A 19,854-nucleotide genomic window follows, 5' to 3' on the forward strand; every position below is an offset into this window, starting at 1 on the left:
GCTTGGGGATAGGGAAATTGGAGGGGTGATAGAGCCGCCGATTGTATTGATGAGATAGATCAGTCATTGTGTGGTAAGCTTGGGGATAGGGAAAGTGGAGGGGTGATAGAATTGCCGATTGTATTGATGAGACAGATGAGTCATTGTGTGGTAAGCCGCCGATTGTATTGATGAGACAGATGAGTCATTGTTTGGTAAGCTAGGGAAAGCTGGCGTGTCGTCTCTGATTTAAAGCTTTAGTAACTGAATGGTTTAGGACTAGATTGATTAGTGTAATATGTATCAATTATGGACTTGTATGAGACACCAATGCACCGGTATCAAAGTCTAAAATAATGTTCATATCATCAAAAAATCTACATTTACTTACTGATCATAAAAGAACAACTAGATTTAGGACTTGAACTTATTTCTGGAACTTTATTCTCTAATTGTCTGATTTGTAAGTAACGCATAGATACATAAATATGAAAATTAAAAAAAAAATCGTCGCTGCATTATTAATGTATTTGTTGCAAAGAAGCCGAATTAAAAATTCACTTTGTATTTTGTATCCCTTTTCATTTTAGAGTGTACAAACGAGGAATACAAGTGTAAGAACGGCCGGTGTTTACCGGCCTCGAAACAGTGTGACACCAGTCTAGATTGTCTAGACGGCGATGACGAGGGTGCAGTTTGTGGTAGGCATTGCATACAGAGTGGTTACAAACTTGGATATCTCAAACACGTTGTTATGTCGAATCCAATCATTTAAGCCCAAGGTGGATATATATAGATCAGGGTCCATACGACTTTGAAGTTGAAGACTTAATTGCTGTTTATCTGAATCTGTCTGCCATGATGAAAATCAAAGTTAAATTTGACGTCATAGGTTGTAACTTGTGTGACGTAACAATAGCAGACAGTTGCACAATATAAAACTCACGTTAACCTCGTCGTGAATGATGTACTTAAATACACATTTCAACTTCCATGTTTGCGTCAATTTGTAAAAATAATACGAAATGATATAATTGTATTGTATTTTATATACATGTTCACGACATCATGTTACAGATCCCCAGCGGACAGTATCGTGCAGTTTCGAGAGCCCGTTTATGTGTGGCTACCATACTGATGAGGTCAAAGGTTATCGTTGGATACGAAATTCTGGGAGGACGCCCTCCTCTTATACCGGACCGTCGATCGACCATGATCCAGGGACGTCACAAGGTATGGTCAACTTGTTTAAGCAAACAATGTAGCTGGGTAGTTTATCCTCGGTATAACCTTACAGGACGACTGGAGTTTTACCTGTAGTAACATATACAAGAAATAATATAACAAACGGCGTTTATCTGTCCGTTCGCCCACAACTGATTTTCTCTAAATCCAGAAGTCTGAAATTTCAGTTGGTGACACAATATTATAATTATGTTGATGGGCAATAGGTGCTGAACAAGTTTCTAGTGAACAGCTGTAGACTACTTGTACTGGAAATAAAACAGGACTGATATGTCACTAACCTATTAATTTTATTGCCCTTTTTCGTACCGGTGGTAAACGTTATTTTATTTTTATCCTACCTTAATAAGGCATATTACTTGGCTACCGCAATTTGAGACGGCCACCGCTTAGGAAATTGTCCATCACTTCTGATTAGCTGAGACATATATAGCCATATATAACTTTTGTTGCATGGTACGATTTTTAACATACTTGAATAGTATTTGTACATAAATATAGTAGATAGTCTAAGTTGTGAAAAAAACCCCGTAATGTCCGGAATCCGAATCCCATAATCTATAGCTTCTGATATGGCTTAGGACTTTTAGGTTACAACTTTCTTCTGTTATTTAATACAAGGTAACAGACTCTGCTGGTGGATTTCGTAGTCTGAGGGATATGCTTTAACCTTGATAATCACAGTAATAGTTTTTGAATAGGAGCACGACTCATTACATACTACACTCTTTTTATTTTCAATTTGAACCTATTACGTACTGATATTTTTTCCGAAATTCAAATAATTAAAGAGTTTATGCACCCCGTTTCTTTTTCAACAGTTGTTTAATTCAATTGGGATTCCACCAGTTTTGCCTCGAGCATCGCCTAATAGTCCTAGAAAGACGAAACAGCTGTAGGATGCAGTTTATTTTTGGCTAACTGTACCTATGACATACTAGTATAGATGCATTAACCTATGTGTGTTACGTACATCTGTGCTAATGCATAGCGGTAACTGGTACAATACGTATCAGGTCGCAAACGCGTGTATCACCTTCTCTACAATGATGTTTCGAAATGTTCTACGATGATTGCTGTAGAAATACCGTCGGGCCCACGGTTCACACGTGCACGTCATTATTCCCGTTAACTCTAAATGTCAAGTTACCTAGATGATTTAATAAATAGTAAGAGCATTACGTGTAACATCCAGTTAGTGCAACGTTAAAAGGTGTTGTCAACTGGCTATTATTGTCGTCACAGTGGTGTAGACCTGGTGCATAATAGGGTGGACCTCGTTAAAAGGTGTTGTCAACTGGCTATTATTGTCGTCACAGTGGTGTAGACCTGGTGCATACTAGGGTGGACATTTGTAATACCTATCCTTGTTTTTCAAGTAACAACTTAACGACTTATCTCAAAATAAGATAAAATTGAGAATTTAAGTAAGGAGTGGGCCTAACGACCAGATTACCAATTAGAAACCACCGGAAGCTGAATCAGTCGGCATCGATATCGTATATCCCGGATGTAGCAAATTGTTGTCTGTACTCTTAATTAGGAAATCCTGTTATCTGACAGTGTGTACATATTAGGACTCGAGTGAGATCATAGTGCCCCGCCTTCTTGTATGATGTTTTGTAATTCTACACAATCGGAAATCAGTCTACGTAGAGAGTGAGATAATATCTTCATGTAACAAATTACGTTGTATTTATTTCCCGTCACTTTCAATGATTAAAGCGTTACAAATAGAACAATATTTTATTGAAACATAATGCACAAAGCACCTTTCTTTGAAATTTATGGACGACATATTTGAACCTAAGTCATCCGAACGATTTGGGTTTCAAGTGAAAACGGCCAAATAAATAATAAGAAATACTAAGCAAGGGACATATCTTGTCGATGCAGTGATTTGAACAAATATGTATTTTCTGCATCATTTGACCGTTTCGTCCTGTTAGGACTCATCAGTGATGCTTAAGTTTAGAAGAAAGAAGGAAAATCTATTTCTCTCATATCCGGTCATGTAAGATAACACTGGCCATGTCATATTGTTAATGCAATCCAATCAGACACGCTATGTATATGAGGTAAAACAATACAACATTAAAGTGAAATAAACAATGCAAAATATTTGGTTTGATTTATAGTGCACAAACAAGCTCGTGTACTCTATATAATAATACTGAAATAATTTCTTGTCAATTTAATCTTATTAGTATGTCATAAAGGTATGTCGTGTTACAGGAAGCTACATGTACGCTGAGGGAAGTGACGGGAGCCACGGAGATACCTGTAGTTTAGTCTCGATTCCATTCACCCCAACAGCTGGACAAAGTTTGTCATTCTTCTATCACATGTTTGACAATGAATTCTGGGTGGACATTGGAGGTCTGGAAGTCCTGTCCTCTAGAGTATCAACTGGAGAGGAGACAAGAGTTTGGTTCAATAACACCTCAACAGGGAACGTATGGACTAATGCATGTGTTGACCTTGATGCGGGTCACGAGGTCAAGGTCATATTTCGTGCTTCCAGGACGACTGCCCTTGATAAATATGACGCTGATATCGCCATTGACAATTTGATATTACAGAATAAAACATGTACAGGTAAACACTATTTGATATATATGAACATAACGTTATCCTGTCACTTAGCATATGAAAACACCGCCAGCATACATAAAACATATATTGCTTCATATATTTGATTTATATATATACAGTTTGTAGATGACGACATTTTCCAAAATTGTGTTTTTAAGACCAAATAAGTAATAACCGTCAATGTTAATCTGAGTTTATCTTTGTGCGTAAATTTTAATGTTGTTCGTGTGTCAATTTTGATTTTTTTTCTTGGTAGGTGTTTACTTTTTCATTGTCATTAGAATATATTTACATATCTAATGTTTGTTTATAGATACAAACCTTTCAACAACGACAGCTGGTCCGACTGTTACAACGACATCAACAACAGGTAAGTTTAAATTTGTATATTTGTATCAGAAACTGTGACGTCATCGCTTGTTGTGCACCTTGGCAAAGTTCCTGTCCACTAGCCCAGTGACGTGCTGCGTCTATTTTAACATCTAATGTTGATTCTTCAAAGAAAAGATGAGTATTTAGTATACACACTACGTGTCAAAGATGCTGCGCGACATTTTCAGACAAACAAAACACAGACAGGGTACAATTTACAAAATATCTGCTTTATTTGAGGATTAACTTAAATCTATTTTTCATGTTATGGAGCTATAACACAAAAAAACGGAGTGTACTCTAAATAACCCGCGAAGCGGTTTATGATGATAGTACACTCCGGTTTTTTGTGTTATAGCTCCATAACATGAAAAATATATTCAAGTTAATCCTTATAATTTAATCTACTATACACAATCCCTGTGGAAATCCACTTTTATTGATGGACTCCTTTCTCTTAATTATTGCGCCCCTGTATCAACCAATCAAAAATCAAAAGCGACGTTACAAATGGCGACGGCATGTTTTTACGTTATGGGATGATAACATAAATGTTTAAGCCAATGGAAATGCTTGTTACATGCAAGATTAAATTATCATATGATAATGAACGATTTTATGAAAATAGTAAAACGCCATCAATAAGTTCAATACACTGAAGGGCCAAATTAGAGTAGGACGTCATGATAAAATCAATATTAACAGTCACGTGGACTCACAATGTTTACTGAAATTTAAGCCAAGCCCGTATGCATGAAAGTAGACGTTTTATGTGTAGTATGATGTGTATTGATATAAGTTATCCATTATCACTAGCCTTTCCAGAAATACGCCATGCATGCCATGGGATTTAAACCCTTAACACAAGTATGCACATAAATATATATTTATGTATAGAACAAATAATGATATCCAAGATCTACCTTTAAGCCTTTCTGCATTCTAGATTGTTTTATGTTATATTTTAGCTTAATACCTCAATAGGGAAATGAAACGTGATTACACTAGATCATGAGTTTTAAATTTAAAAGACAGGTTCCGAAACAGTGTCGGTTATTTGTCGGTTATTAAAATTAGTGAACCAGCAAAACACCAATATTAATTTTAAATTTTACATGTGCAGGAGGTTGCGGCCCTGACAAATTCACGTGCGGGAATGGCCAGTGTATCCCTATAGCAGAAAGATGTGACACCATCAAGGACTGTCTAGATAACAGCGACGAGGCAAATTGTTCACCATGATGACCAGCCATTTATAGAAACATAATACTGACTTTGTTATTAATAAGACGTCGTTAAGTTAAAATGAAATTGGCAAAATGTACAAATAATGTGAAAAAATCTATGTGGTGAAGTTTGGGCGACAGTAAAATTTATCAGTGAGTCACTGTGTTTTATACCTTTTGTCTCCTGACCCGTATGAATAAGCTACCGTAAACTATGTGTATTACGGGAAACATATATATATATATTCACAGTATATTTTGAGGTATTTTCTTTTGCAAATTCTATACAATCACGATCATATTTGATTATATTATACGGTATCTTTCAAACACCGGAAACAAATTATTATTCATCGTGTGTATGGATGGAATCAAATAAAGCTTACAAACCATTCTATTAAACAGTGATTGAATAACGAAACTTGCCAATACTTAGGTGAGATGCAGCACTCAAAAAAGCTGTATCAAGGTAATAATTTTCTGGAAAGATTCATAGTTGTGTATGGACTGAAAGTTAGACCGATGTCGACATGAATTAGCCCTTAGCCGGTAAAAATCCATATTATCCTAGCTTTAGTTTCGCCCTTCACATTAAATTTAAATGTGTAGTATGCTGTTTATTTATTGTTGCTGAAATGATAAATTCGCCCTCGTTAAGGAGGAAGGTAAAAGCGGAAATTAAACTACGGCGAAATTTCGCGGTATTCATTATGTCTGTTCTTTGTACAGTCTTCAAATACGTAATTGTAATGACACGAACACCCGGTAAATATCCGTCCAACTGTCTGTCATATATATGTATAGAAACCAAATGTGGTAGATCTGCAAAGTGATATTCATCGGATTCCGTGCAGCTTATGCTATATATTGTCCTTTTATTTATATCCCAGTGTTTAAATGTGATGATTAACCATGTAGATGTTATCTTTAAAAGTATTTTATTATTTCTGTTTTAATGTTTAAAAGTTTCATGTCATACCTGTCAAACAGTTATTAGGAGGAATACCAGTATGATAGACATTTCATGAACTGTTCAATACTTTTTCATTAATATTTCAATGACATTTTGTTCATGTTCCATTGATTTTTATAGACATTTTATTTATTCAATATAACGATACATGGAAATTTCATTAATATTCCATTAAGTTTTATTGACATTTTATTTATTTCCAATAACAATTCATTGACATTTTATTGACATTTTATTGACATTATATTGATACGGTTTCATATTGAAAATGTAACAGGTGTTTCACAAATATGACAGATTATATTAATCAATATGCTCTCGTGAAAATAGCAGTGAAATAATCACATACGAAGGAAAATCTGGTGTATCTAAAACGGAATTCTGTTTTAAAATTCATGTCACTTCATCTTACAAGAAAGCAGATAATTGCTAGTGGCTTTTCAAATGGAATGCTTTGACGAGCCTTTTGACTTGACATGAACATCATATATCGAATTTGCATTTTGAACGTTACAATCATTATTATATAATCACTATCAAGAAAAGATGCAGATATGTAATAATACTATTTCCATCACTCACTGGTATATCCCTGATCAAATTTTAAGTAAAGTAAATGTATTTAGCGATAGGAAACATTCAAATTACTAAGTGTACTATTTTGTTTATTCAAGCAGCATCTGGGCCAAAAAGTGTTTAAAGTATGGTAAACTTAACAGCAAATAAACGCATCAGTTTAATCACGTATGCTCGAAAAATATGATATTCAAATATATTTTTTTATATAAAATGTGAGACTTTAAAGACTTTAAAGCAAATGAGTCTTTGAATATCTGTTTTCTAGTTTTATATATTCCACTTCAAGCATTTTTTGTAAGAAAATCTCATCTTTTTCTATTTTTTGCTGTAAATGTATCTAATCACAGTGATTTGTCTGTGTTGTACATAGATAGCTTTATTAACCCCAGTAACGAGCAATCCAATTAACATGTTTACATTAACGGTATTTTAAGGAACTTGGTTTAGATGGGTTGTACATTGTATATGTACATGTAAAACGTTCGCACACTATCATCGTTACGGAATGTCCTTGTTTTAAATATTTGTTGTCCATCTTTTTATTTTATTGAAGTGAAACTTCAACGTTTTTAAAATCATAAATGAAAACATTTTTCCTCGTTAAAAACAAGCAAGACGTCATTTGTTTCATATTGAAAATATCTTTAAGATTGTGTTTAATAGTTAAACAACGAAGTCTGTTTAATAGGCATTTACGTACATTGCATCTTCTTTTTATTGGTTAGTAATTATATGGCAATGATTCTGATTTGTTAATCAATTCAATGACGTAAGTTTGTTTTTATATATCAAGGTATGCGCGTTATCATGACTGTTGCTGGCTATATAGAGATGTCATTATCTAGTTTATATTTTACCTGAATATTTTTACATATCATTATTTAAAACAAAAGGTTTGAATGGATCGTCATGCATAGTCAATGTCACGTGAACTTCGTTTCACAATGCATATACATGTTTAGGGATATACAAGATGAGCTGTGACTTCCCCTTAACTTTTATCCATTCCGTGTGGTCATTTTCATCGTCCAAAAGTTGATAAATAATTCGTTGTATAGAACGTTGAATATTTCTTTTACATTGTCATAACATATTCAAATGTATTGTTTATACGTTAAAGGCATTTTAACTTTTCCATGACCCGTGTTAGGTGATAAATTTGCGTCTTAACCAAATATTCCCTCCCGTGCCTTTTCTTTTCCATGTTTGACAAACAACCTTTATTTCTTGTACAGTGTCACCTTTAATCAGGTTGTGAAATATGTGATGAAAAGGACATATCCATTGAAATATTTATAAAGCTTGTCAGGGTTCGACGAAGGAAACAATGTTTATAATACCAAAGACTGTTGAATTGTGTCGATCCAACCATGTGTCAATTGTATAGAGGTTTAATACTTTGTATTGATAGTTTGTAGGCTAGCCTTTCCATAATTCATTTATTTCATGCCTTTGCTCCAAGCGACTATCCCATACTGAGGATTGGTAAATTACTACATTAATCTCACAAGAGTTAATTGTATTGATATATTATTAGGTTTATAACATATAGCTTTCCATACAATTCCCGAAGAATGAGAAACATTACATCAACCTCATAAGAATTCAATTGATCAAATTATTATTAGATTGGCATAATTGTTTATCAACCCTCAGGAATGGTGTAGTAAGCAAACTGATATAAAACATAATAAACTGTAATAGATTTGATATATCGTGGAATATACAGTCTAACTGATGACTATAAAGTGAGTCTCTGTTTTGTTAATGTATTCGTACACATGTATATATGTAAAACATACTGCCTAACAGTTCAAAACTGTTGGGATGTGAAGTGGTGCTTGTGTGTTCATTAACTTGATTGATCGTTTGCTGCACATACATCGATTTGCATACGGTTGTAATATAATCTATTTACATTCTAATCGTCACAGTGTAGCATGCTATGTCATGACTGATGAACGAAACTAATGTTTTTATCACATTTTACTTTTTAATTTTATATCCTACTTACGTCTGAATTCAAATTATGAGGTAGGGATGACAGGTGCTGCATGGTGTTTAATCGGTCTTTTCATAATAACGCCTTTTCACGGTTACAAGCAACTGCGAGTGTAACGTTGATTGACCGCCTCTAAGCTTTAATCAATATGTTGGAAGGCTGGTGTTAATCTCTAAGCAATGGTAGAAACTTATGTCGGACATACTTACAAAGAATTTAAATCATTGCATATATTTTTTCTTCTCTTGACAATCTTTAATACAATTATTCTTTGTCTGCGAAAAATCATAATGTGTATGAATGTGGAATGAAATAAGAGATTTTCGAAAGATCTTTCTTAGAAGTCACCATTATTCTTCATAAAAACAAAAATATATTTAAATCATCGCCTGAAGATTACTAAAAGGCTTAAAAACGTAAGCGAAGTTCAACTTTGTTTGCCTTGTTGATATATCAGCATATCTACATGTCTGTACGTTATCAGAAGATGGAACTATGTACATGCAAAACCAGGTCAAAACATTTTACTTTAAGTCTGAAGTTTTGTTTTATGGTTCATTGAATTCGTTATTTGTTGCATACACCTTTGTCCATTTCATCGAGTCTATTATGCATTTTTCTCTTACCTAAATATTAGTAAAGACGCTTGAAAATAATAAACGGGGATTTATACACTTCAACATATCAGCTGCCAAAATTTGTTACTCTCACTTCCAAAAGACATGAAATTCAGCCTCTTTTTTGTTATTTTGTGATAAATTACCTTTGTCAAGTAAATGTTGAACGGTTGTACGGAGTAATACCAGTATATCAGAATTACTCTACGCATTTTACATGATGACATGATATTTTTATTCAAATGTATATTTTATGCGAAAATATATTATTTATGTCATAAATACCCGTTTGTGCTTATGCAGAGAAATGCTCAATTCGTTTTATATGCAATTTAAGTTTCGTTCAAATAAATGTATTGATTCAGTAATAAATATCGAGATATGTATTTATTTGTTTGTTTATCTATTATCAGAACTCTTTGTTTTTTATCACGTCCTATAGCTTTTAACAATTTAGTGTTAGAGCGTCAATGAAATTATGTTTATTACTTCATGGACGATTGAAGGAACAGTTTATTGATTGAATGGGCTGTTCGGAACAGTTTATTGATTGAATGGGCTGTTCGGAACAGTTTATTGATTGAATGGGCTGTTCGGAACAGTTTATTGATTGGGCTGTTCGGAACAGTTTATTGATTGAATGGGCTGTTCGGAACAGTTTATTGATTGAATGGGCTGTTCGGAACAGTTTATTGATTGAATGGGCTGTTCGGAACAGTTTATTGATTGGGCTGTTCGGAACAGTTTATTGATTGAATGGGCTGTTCGGAACAGTTTATTGATTGAATGGGCTGTTCGGAACAGTTTATTGATTGAATGGGCTGTTCGGAACAGTTTATTGATTGGGCTGTTCGGAACAGTTTATTGATTGAATGGGCTGTTCGGAACAGTTTATTGATTGAATGGGCTGTTCGGAACAGTTTATTGATTGGGCTGTTCGGAACAGTTTATTGATTGAATGGGCTGTTCGGAACAGTTTATTGATTGAATGGGCTGTTCGGAACAGTTTATTGATTGGGCTGTTCGGAACAGTTTATTGATTGAATGGGCTGTTCGGAACAGTTTATTGATTGAATGGGCTGTTCGGAACAGTTTATTGATTGGGCTGTTCGGAACAGTTTATTGATTGAATGGGCTGTTCGGAACAGTTTATTGATTGAATGGGCTGTTCGGAACAGTTTATTGATTGGGCTGTTCGGAACAGTTTATTGATTGAATGGGCTGTTCGGAACAGTTTATTGATTGAATGGGCTGTTCGGAACAGTTTATTCGAAAAACAACTGTGGGAAATAACTAAATTAACAATAAACAAGAACTTGCGACTAAGCGCCCAGTTTTGCTTGGTGTACATTTATAAATTAAGGCTGACAAAGTTATTTGACGTAAGCTCTTGAAACATTATGTTGCCATTATATTTTGAATTACCGCGTCTTTAACGTTTTCATATAAGTCAACATAAGCATGCCGCACAGTGGGTGAAAAAGCAACACGCACGTTAACTTAAAGGTTTCAAACCCCAAAAGAATATCACAGGAATTTACTGTTCATTTTAAACACTCATATGCTCTGTTCAAACGAATTCACAATAGACAGGTATTGCACAGCCGGACCTGATTGAGATATAGCTGATATGCTTATTATTAACTCTTTATAGGAGAACTGGACAGGGTCGACCGCCGTGTGCTACGTCATCTCAGTTAAATGAAGAGTTCGGAGCCCCCTGTTTGATTCCTTTTTATGATGGTGTATTTCCTCTTTTGGTCACACTGTACTTAATTTGAGAACATTATAAAATACGAACAATTTTACTATCACATTTCTAGGAAAAAAGCTAAAATTTAAAAAGGCAATGACGAGCCTGGTTTGTGACAAGAATGTGATCGAGCATTTTGGGTACATTAATATGACACAAGCAAGCCACATAACCACATAAGCACCCTGTGTAATGTCTTCAGTACGACGCTTTATTATCGTGATCCGGGATAGTTTGTGACGACTGATTTGATCAAAACAGACAGACGTCTGGTCAGTTACGAATGAAAGTTTTCGACGATTACGTAAGTTTTAAAATAGATAAGGTGGGTGTGTATCATACCGTAACTTAACCTTAACTCCATACTGTTCATACTTCCTGATTGAAATATTCCGTACCGGATTATACACGTTTAATTGATCAGTGTACCGGATTGTACATGTTTAATTGATCAGTGTATCGGATTGTACACGTTTAATTGATCACTGTGTCGGATTGTACACGTTTAATTGATCAGTGTATCGGATTGTACACGTTTAATTGATCAGTGTGTCGGATTGTACACGTTTAATTGATCAGTGTATCGAATTGTACACGTTTAATTGATCAATGTATCGGATGTACACGTTTAATTGATCAGTGTATCGGATTGTACACGTTTAATTGATCAGTGTATCGGATTGTACACGTTTAATTAATCAGTGTACCGGATTGTACACGTTTAATTGAGCATTGTACCGGATTGTACACGTTTAATTGACATGTAACGGTTTGTGTTGTACTCTTTTACATTCCAATACAAAACGTGGTGGAGCAAATAGCCAACGGTGTTTCATCACTCCCATAACTACCATAAACTTCACCAACCTCATCTTTGATAGGATTTATAACTTCAATAACTGCTATAGGTTTCGTCGATCCCAGAATTGCTGTAGCTTAATCACTGCAAAAATTGCTATAGGTTGCATCGATCCCATAACTGCTATTTGATTCATCACTCCCATAACTGCTATTTGATTCATCAATCCCATAACTGCTATTTGATTCATCACTCCCATAACTGCTATTTGATTCATCACTCCCATAACTACTAAATGGTTTATCGATTTCATAACTGCAATAGTTGTCATCACTTCCATACCTACCATAGGTTTTATCACTTCTATAAAATATATATTTCATTACTCCCATAACTACTATATGTTCCATCACTCCCATAACTACTATAGGTTTCATCACTCCTATAACTACTATAGATTTCATCACTCCTATAACTACTATAGGTCCCATAACTTCCATACCTACCATAGGTGTTATCACTCCTGTATATTTCATTACTCCCATCTCTTGTATAAGTTTTATCATTGCTGTACCTACTTTAGGTTTCATTACCCCCATATTTGCTAAGTTTCATTTCCCCTATATCTAGCTTCTGAAGGCGTAACCTCTTCCAGGCCTGTTATATGACTCATCACATCCCCATTGATCTATTGTTATGATCGTTTCCAAATGTTACAACATACATTATGCATGTAACCCTCTATAAATTGATATAAATAGAAATTGCAAACATGTCCCTCCATCTCGAATCTCCTCAGACGAATTCATGAAGATAGCGGCGTGTGTCTAACACAGAAATATTTTTAATGTTTATAAGTTGATTGGCGTCTAAAAATTCCGAGAATAAAGAGATTATTAATATTGTATTACTTGTTATGCCGGTCAATTTGCATGAAAATGGAGATGTTTTATTTCATTGTTCATGAATTTATTTGAAAACCTTGCTAACTTTTAACACTATTGTGACTGCGACTATAATAAATTGTATTTTCATCCCTCGAACTCGTTAGAAAACAAAATAACTGCTCTTGATTATATATTAAGTTGAGTCATTACTTTGAGAAAAAAAGTGAAATTGCATTAGAATAAACATACTTGAAGTTTTTTTGAGAAAAGATTGCACCCATAATAATAATCAAGGCAAAAAATAAGCGTGCAAATCATAGATGGATCTTAAGGCTAAAACTAATTTAATACAATCCTAATGCATAATTATCCTTCTGACATTATAAAAACCAACAAAAACAAACTACACTTCAGCATCAACAAGGAAGGGAAATTGCAACTTAACTTTTATAACACCTTGATCTGTAAAGGATATTCCGACTTTGCGTATTGCAGAGTTATTTTCTCTTGTGAGCAGGTATTGATTGTTACGTCATTTGTTTGTGAGAGTAACGTCAATAATGTTTGAGAAAACGACTGCTCACAAGAGAAGATAACTCTGCAATACGCAAAGACGGAATATAAATACTTAATCTACAGTTACAGAGAAATACTAAAACATGTGTTAGGACATTAGGGAGCTCACAGGACATGGGTAAAACCACATGAAGCTTTTAGTGGCTCGTTTACTTAACATTAGAACCGTCACGATGTACTCATGGAACAATGAGTCTATGAAAGTATGATGGAATTAGTACATTGTTTTATTTTAAATTACCGTGCATTGATAACAAGTCTTTGGTCTACACGTGACTACACATCAGTTTAATATGTAACATAATGTGAAGGACATTGAAGTAAAAATGCACTTATCTTATTGATGGAATAACTAAGAAGGAAATTATCTAATTATCGATACTGCCTGATTTAAAAACTAATTATCAGAAATTGACTGTCACACAATAATTCACTTTTAATTTTTAATTTTACGAAAATTAATTAATTGAATAATGAAGGTGGAACAAATCAGTAAAAAGAGAGACTTTAAAATAGGGCTATTAGATAGGGTGCCGCCTACACGTACCGTACACAGGTATGCTTAGAATGTATACGTGTTGGGTTTTTACGTGTAGGGTGTATACGTATTGAATGTATACGATAACACCTGATACATGCAGCTGAGGTAGGCGTGATGTGTGTGCATAATTCATTAAGCTTTATAGATTTGCTAAAAGGAATAGAACGTGAAGTGTAGAAATTACAGTACAGTGTTACATCATCAATTTTAAATGCTTTACAAGTTTCAATTAGCGAGGTGAGTCTAGACCACAGTCGATAATTGCACCTGTTCGACCGTGTAACGTAGACAAATTTCTACGTCACAATGACAACAGGTAAATATACAGTACGTCGACTGTATGTGGGGTGACTGGTGCAAACTCGAACATTGCCGGAAATGGGCGGAAAATAACGAGTAAAAAATACACGATTGTTTGTTCAGTGGGCGTGCATTAAAGTTCAATAAATCACTCCCTAGGAGGATGTACATATACATGGTTACAGTGTGAGCGATAAAAATATAAAATTAAACATATATAGTAAACATATAGAAATATGTACTTATATGAGATGCGAACTGTAGAATAAATCAAATATATGTACAGTACGAGTTTTAAAAGAACAAATCAGAACAAAATCTAATTAAAAACTTGAGACAAAAACAGGAACCAGGAGCACCACAACAACAGAAGTTGCATCATACCCAACCGCTTAGACAATAGAAAGATGCCAACTTTTATTTTTAGATATCAGCAATACAAAGAAACAGGAAACATCAAACAACTCTAACCACTAAAACTACTAGGAACGAAGAACTAGATTGACGAAGGTGCATATCCTGCAGTTTAAACACACTTATAGAATCTCTTATGAGTTGATGCCTGAAGCTTAAGTTAAAATTTGTCTCACAGTATGGCAATCTTATTTGTTACGACTCATCTATGGAACTCAAAGTCGAAGAATTAAAACAATGTCTGAAGCTTTCAGGAAAAAACGAGACATATAGCAAAATGGAAGTGTCTATCAATTACTCAAAGACGACACAATATTACAACAGAAATTGTTCCTAAACTTGTGTTTGATGTAAACCGAGCCCGATGAATTTTAGCTTCAATTTGTATTATATTATATAATATACACACGTAAACGGTTATTTAGTTTGAAATTTAGCAGTGCTCATTTTAAAATATTTAAATCAATAAATTAAGTGTTTTTATGCAACAGTAGTTTAGATAATTTTGATTTCAAAGTTGTTGGCCCGTAGCCTCACCGATGAGTCCTAGAAGGACGAAACAGCTGTATGATGCAGCGTAGTCAATTTTGGACTACTGCATCTATTACCAAATATTGAAGGTGCAATCGACGTGTGTAGAACGTTCATCTCTAGAGAAAATAAACTGAAAAGTAATATATCATTTATTTGAAAATAACCGTGTAAGAGGTCCATTTATCATAAAGTCCTGATGCCAATCCATCACTTATGTAAAGATATTCGATGATGGAGTTAACGAAACTGGTTATATAATCTCTAATTTGATTATAGATAGGAAGTTCTTAAAGTTATCGGATTCTTGACATACACTTGACAAACTTCTGCTGATTTATCGTGGAATAATGCTGTTTTCGGAATCATGCAGATTAGATTAGCGAACTGAATCTTTTGATGAATAACTAGATACAAGGACAGACGTTCGCAACCCCATTTGAGGGTGACCGATAGCAGCGGACGGAAACAATCTGTAAGACTGAACACGCATTGCATTTACAGTGTACAGGAACAAAACAAAAACAGTAAGTATGACACAATATTATATAATATTAAAATATAATTTAAAATACACAGTGTAATATGATATGATAATGTAAACATAATGTAGTATTATCTATCTGCTGTATTTTGGTTGTAATAAGGATGGTAAGGAAATGATCATGAACGCATTGTACACAAAGATCGAAAAGCCTGCATAATGTTTTTCAACATTTTTGAGTTAGATATTCAACCATACTACACGCACAGTAGTTGGTATGTATTCGATTGTGTTGATAAACTGTTGAGGTTATTGAAAGGTTCTGAACGATCTTATTGTATTGATGGGCCAATCACACATTCGTTTGAGCCTGTATGACCTACGTGTGTTGATAGAACATTAAAGCTAGCATGTAACCGATTATGACTTCATTATGTTGATGGGCGGTTAAACCTACGTTTAGCACTTTACCACATTGCTATGTTGATGGGCTGTTTATAATAGATGACTTCTTATGTTGATGGTCAGTTAAGATAACCGTGTAGCCATGTATCACCTTTGTTTTGTGAGATTTTATCCCCAAGTTTTATTTTCCTTATCATTATGGTTCTTATGTTAAGTTGCATGTACTTTTAAGGTGAACTGCGATAGTAAACAAACTTGATATGTATTTTACATGTAATCACGACATTTCACACATTTGTATCCACAGAATTTACAAGGTCGTCTTCGAAAAGCTTACGTTTCCCTAATTTGATACTGAATTGACAAATAGCGACCACTAACAGTGCAGTACATATGTATGACAGTTATGTTTTGCTGATAAAAAAGCGTCCAGATGTACACAATGTCTCTCCTTACTGACAAGGCAAATCTCATACTCCTGCTGAAGGGGGGAATACAACAGTAGCATATTATCAGGACATCATGATACTACAAGGTTTATCTGATGGAGAGGTGACAGTTCACTTCCTCATTGTACGACTGATGAGAATCTACTAATTTATGTCTAAGATTTCAGCTCGAAATATTAAGAAGAAATGAATTTGATCAGATAAATTCCAATCTCAAATCCCAAATCATGTTGTAGCCTTGGTCCCACTCCTCTCCCCTAACATTGCGTAACTCGTGTGTTCCCTCTAATTAGCTTCCTCATCCACACATCTCAAGGGTTCAGCATTGTTTCAAAACATCTATTGCCCTTTAACTGTTAAATGCTGGTTTAGACATGGAAAATTAAAGACCCCCGAATTATGGAAAAATATTCGTTAATCGGACTTAAGAAACAGTTAAATTATAGGTGTGTAGTCACAAAAACCAGCAATCTGCCTTTGGCTAGGAGTACACACTGGTACATCTAAGGCCTTGACATCAAAAGTTTAGCATTTTTAATGCTACTGAATCTATGTGGATGTCGATGTTGAACCTGGCCAAACCATTATACTATTGTCTTAACCTTCAAAAACAAGAAAAAGAAAATCAAACCTCAATCCCCGTTTAGATAAGAGTTGATATAAGGGTATTTAAGGTCAGGTTATATGCACTATCATTGTTCCAAAAAATTCTCATGTAACGCTCTGGTGCCTCACAAACATACTTTATTTTATAATTTGAATTATGTTTTTGACCACTTTGACATTCTGTTATTGGTATTTTCATACAAAATACAAATGATTATTGCCAACATTGTCGAATGCACAAAGTACCTCGTACTTGCGTAGAAATTATAACATCATGTAAAATTATGTAAAAGTAATGTGACAAAGTAAAATTCTAAACAAACATAGTAAAACAAACGAATACCACTTCGTTTGAGTGACTACTTTTCTCTTCAAATTCTATTCCTAATATGTCAAATAGTTTCAATATGTTTAATCCCATAACCTCCCGTCATAGGGATAGCAGAGTTCTTCGTGCTAAGCTGCATCAACACGCCTTATGCATACCGATGTAATACATTGCAGATTACTGCATAAACATTAACGTATCCTATCTGTCACCTGATCGTTCTGCGTTAAATATGACGTATCATGTTAAGGGTCACGATCCCGAATGCGTTATGTTTAGGGGGCTAAGAGTGTGTGATGTCGGACCTTCCGATAAGCATTTACATATTGTTATTCCAGGTGAGGTTATTTGCTGTTTGTGAAAGTACCTTAATGCTTCTGATTCTGAACACTACGTGTTATGCATCCTACCTCCTTTGTTGTTGTTCTGAGCGAGAGTACCTTGATGCTGCTAAACATTGCTGTATGAATATATTTTATGTATCTTATCTCCTCTGTTTGTTTGTTGTTTAATAAACACTTACATATTGATCACAGGAGACGTTATTCAACGTTTCATTTGTGTAAACAGATCACTATAAATATTTTGTGGTGTATCATTCGCAGGCGGAGTTTTCTTTCATGTATGTAAATTTAGATAAAACTTGTATAAACAGTGTACATGTCGACATCCAACCACGCTTGTGGGATTCCCTCCTACATTTTTTTATATATATTTGAATCTGGAATGTAAATTTTCTACCACTACAATAAAAGATATTTCACCGTGATTTTGTGAAATTTGAACTAACTATTCCTTTGAAACTGTCCAATCTTTCTAAAGACGTCGACCGTGAGACGCGAAAGTTACACCCAGACTAAGTATTGTGTGGGTGTGCTATTTTAAACCCGTTGTTATTGGTAAGTAAACGTATGTGATAAGTATTCCGCTTTTTGCATCCTATCCAAGTATGATCTCTCCCTGATAAAAACAGAACCACAACACACAATGTGTTTATTAAGAATAGAATTATGTAACAAAAGAATTTACACAGGAATGTGACGATGTGTACATAGGATACGATTTATGATGACAAACAAATCTGCCTTATAATGTAATTCAGTTTAAGTTAAATGTACCTCAATGGATATCGAGATAAGCTTCACAGGACACTTAAATCGAATGAATAGAGAACATTTTCATGAGTCATGAGTGACAGTAATGTAGGTGTAGCGACTGGGTTTACAGCCGTAATATATATCTGTATATCTGCATCTAAATCATATATATGGGTTTATAGCCGTAATAGATATATGTATATCTGCATCTAAGTCATATATATGGGTTTATAGCCGTAATATATATCTGTATATCTGCATATAAATCATATATATGGGTTTCTAAATATTGTATCTGTATCATTATAATATAAAACTGTATCTAAATCTATTACTAGGTTAACTGTATTTTTAAGACCGCTGTTCATAAAAACCGTTTTCATGCTCACACTCAGATTCTGTGCTCAAGTCCAATTTCTTTTTCAAATAAAAAACAAATCCCCTTCTGTCAATGGTTAATATACATTTAAAGAAACCTAGAGCCAATTACATTTTCCTGATGTTAACACTTTCTCTCATTTAAGCAAGTTACAAGAAAGTTGGTTTGAGCAAGAAATCTATGTTTGAACATGAAAATGATTTCATGAAGATGCAAGCCCTGTTTTATTATCCTGTGTTTTAAAGGTATCATTTTAAATATTTCTTTTGTCCATATTTTACAATAGTTTTATTATTCTTTAGTTGGAATTTCGATTTTCGTTGCCATTTCGGTATTCTCTTGTTACCTTATCTCTCAACATGTAGTTACATAGTTAAAAAGAATCCCGTGATATGCGGATAAATATTGTAATATATATAACTTTATATATTTCTTTTAAACTTTCTTCATGTTAAAACATGATTACAAATTAAATATCCTTTAAATCTATTTTGCAATGTGAAGAAATTTATTAGCAATTTGTTAACACAATATGAAAAAATATCACTTTAATTCCAAGAAATAAACATTTGAAAACTAGTCTTTTTTTATTATATTTTTTTATGATTATGCATAGTTCATCGACCCTAATTTTACAATACTGTGTCATTAACTCATGAATAATATTTAATATGGGGTTACGGCAACCTCCCTTCTTATTCAAAAGTACTTACTCTA

General features: G+C 34.1%; 1 protein-coding gene across 1 annotated transcript in view; it reads left to right on the forward strand.

The window, feature by feature from the left end:
• Positions 1-6,526, forward strand: part of LOC110445892 — a 37,537-nt gene extending 31,011 nt beyond the window's left edge. Inside the window, exons 34-38 of the mRNA XM_021490741.1 lie at positions 570-680; positions 1,057-1,212; positions 3,460-3,822; positions 4,133-4,189; positions 5,315-6,526. Coding sequence (XP_021346416.1) covers positions 570-680; positions 1,057-1,212; positions 3,460-3,822; positions 4,133-4,189; positions 5,315-5,433 — 806 coding nt within the window. The 3' untranslated portion in view covers positions 5,434-6,526. The remainder of the gene's footprint in view (positions 1-569; positions 681-1,056; positions 1,213-3,459; positions 3,823-4,132; positions 4,190-5,314) is intronic.
• Positions 6,527-19,854: the final 13,328 nt, after the last annotated feature.

Source organism: Mizuhopecten yessoensis, unplaced genomic scaffold (genome assembly GCF_002113885.1).
Source record: "Mizuhopecten yessoensis strain PY_sf001 unplaced genomic scaffold, ASM211388v2 scaffold2401, whole genome shotgun sequence".
NCBI lineage: Eukaryota > Metazoa > Mollusca > Bivalvia > Pectinida > Pectinidae > Mizuhopecten > Mizuhopecten yessoensis.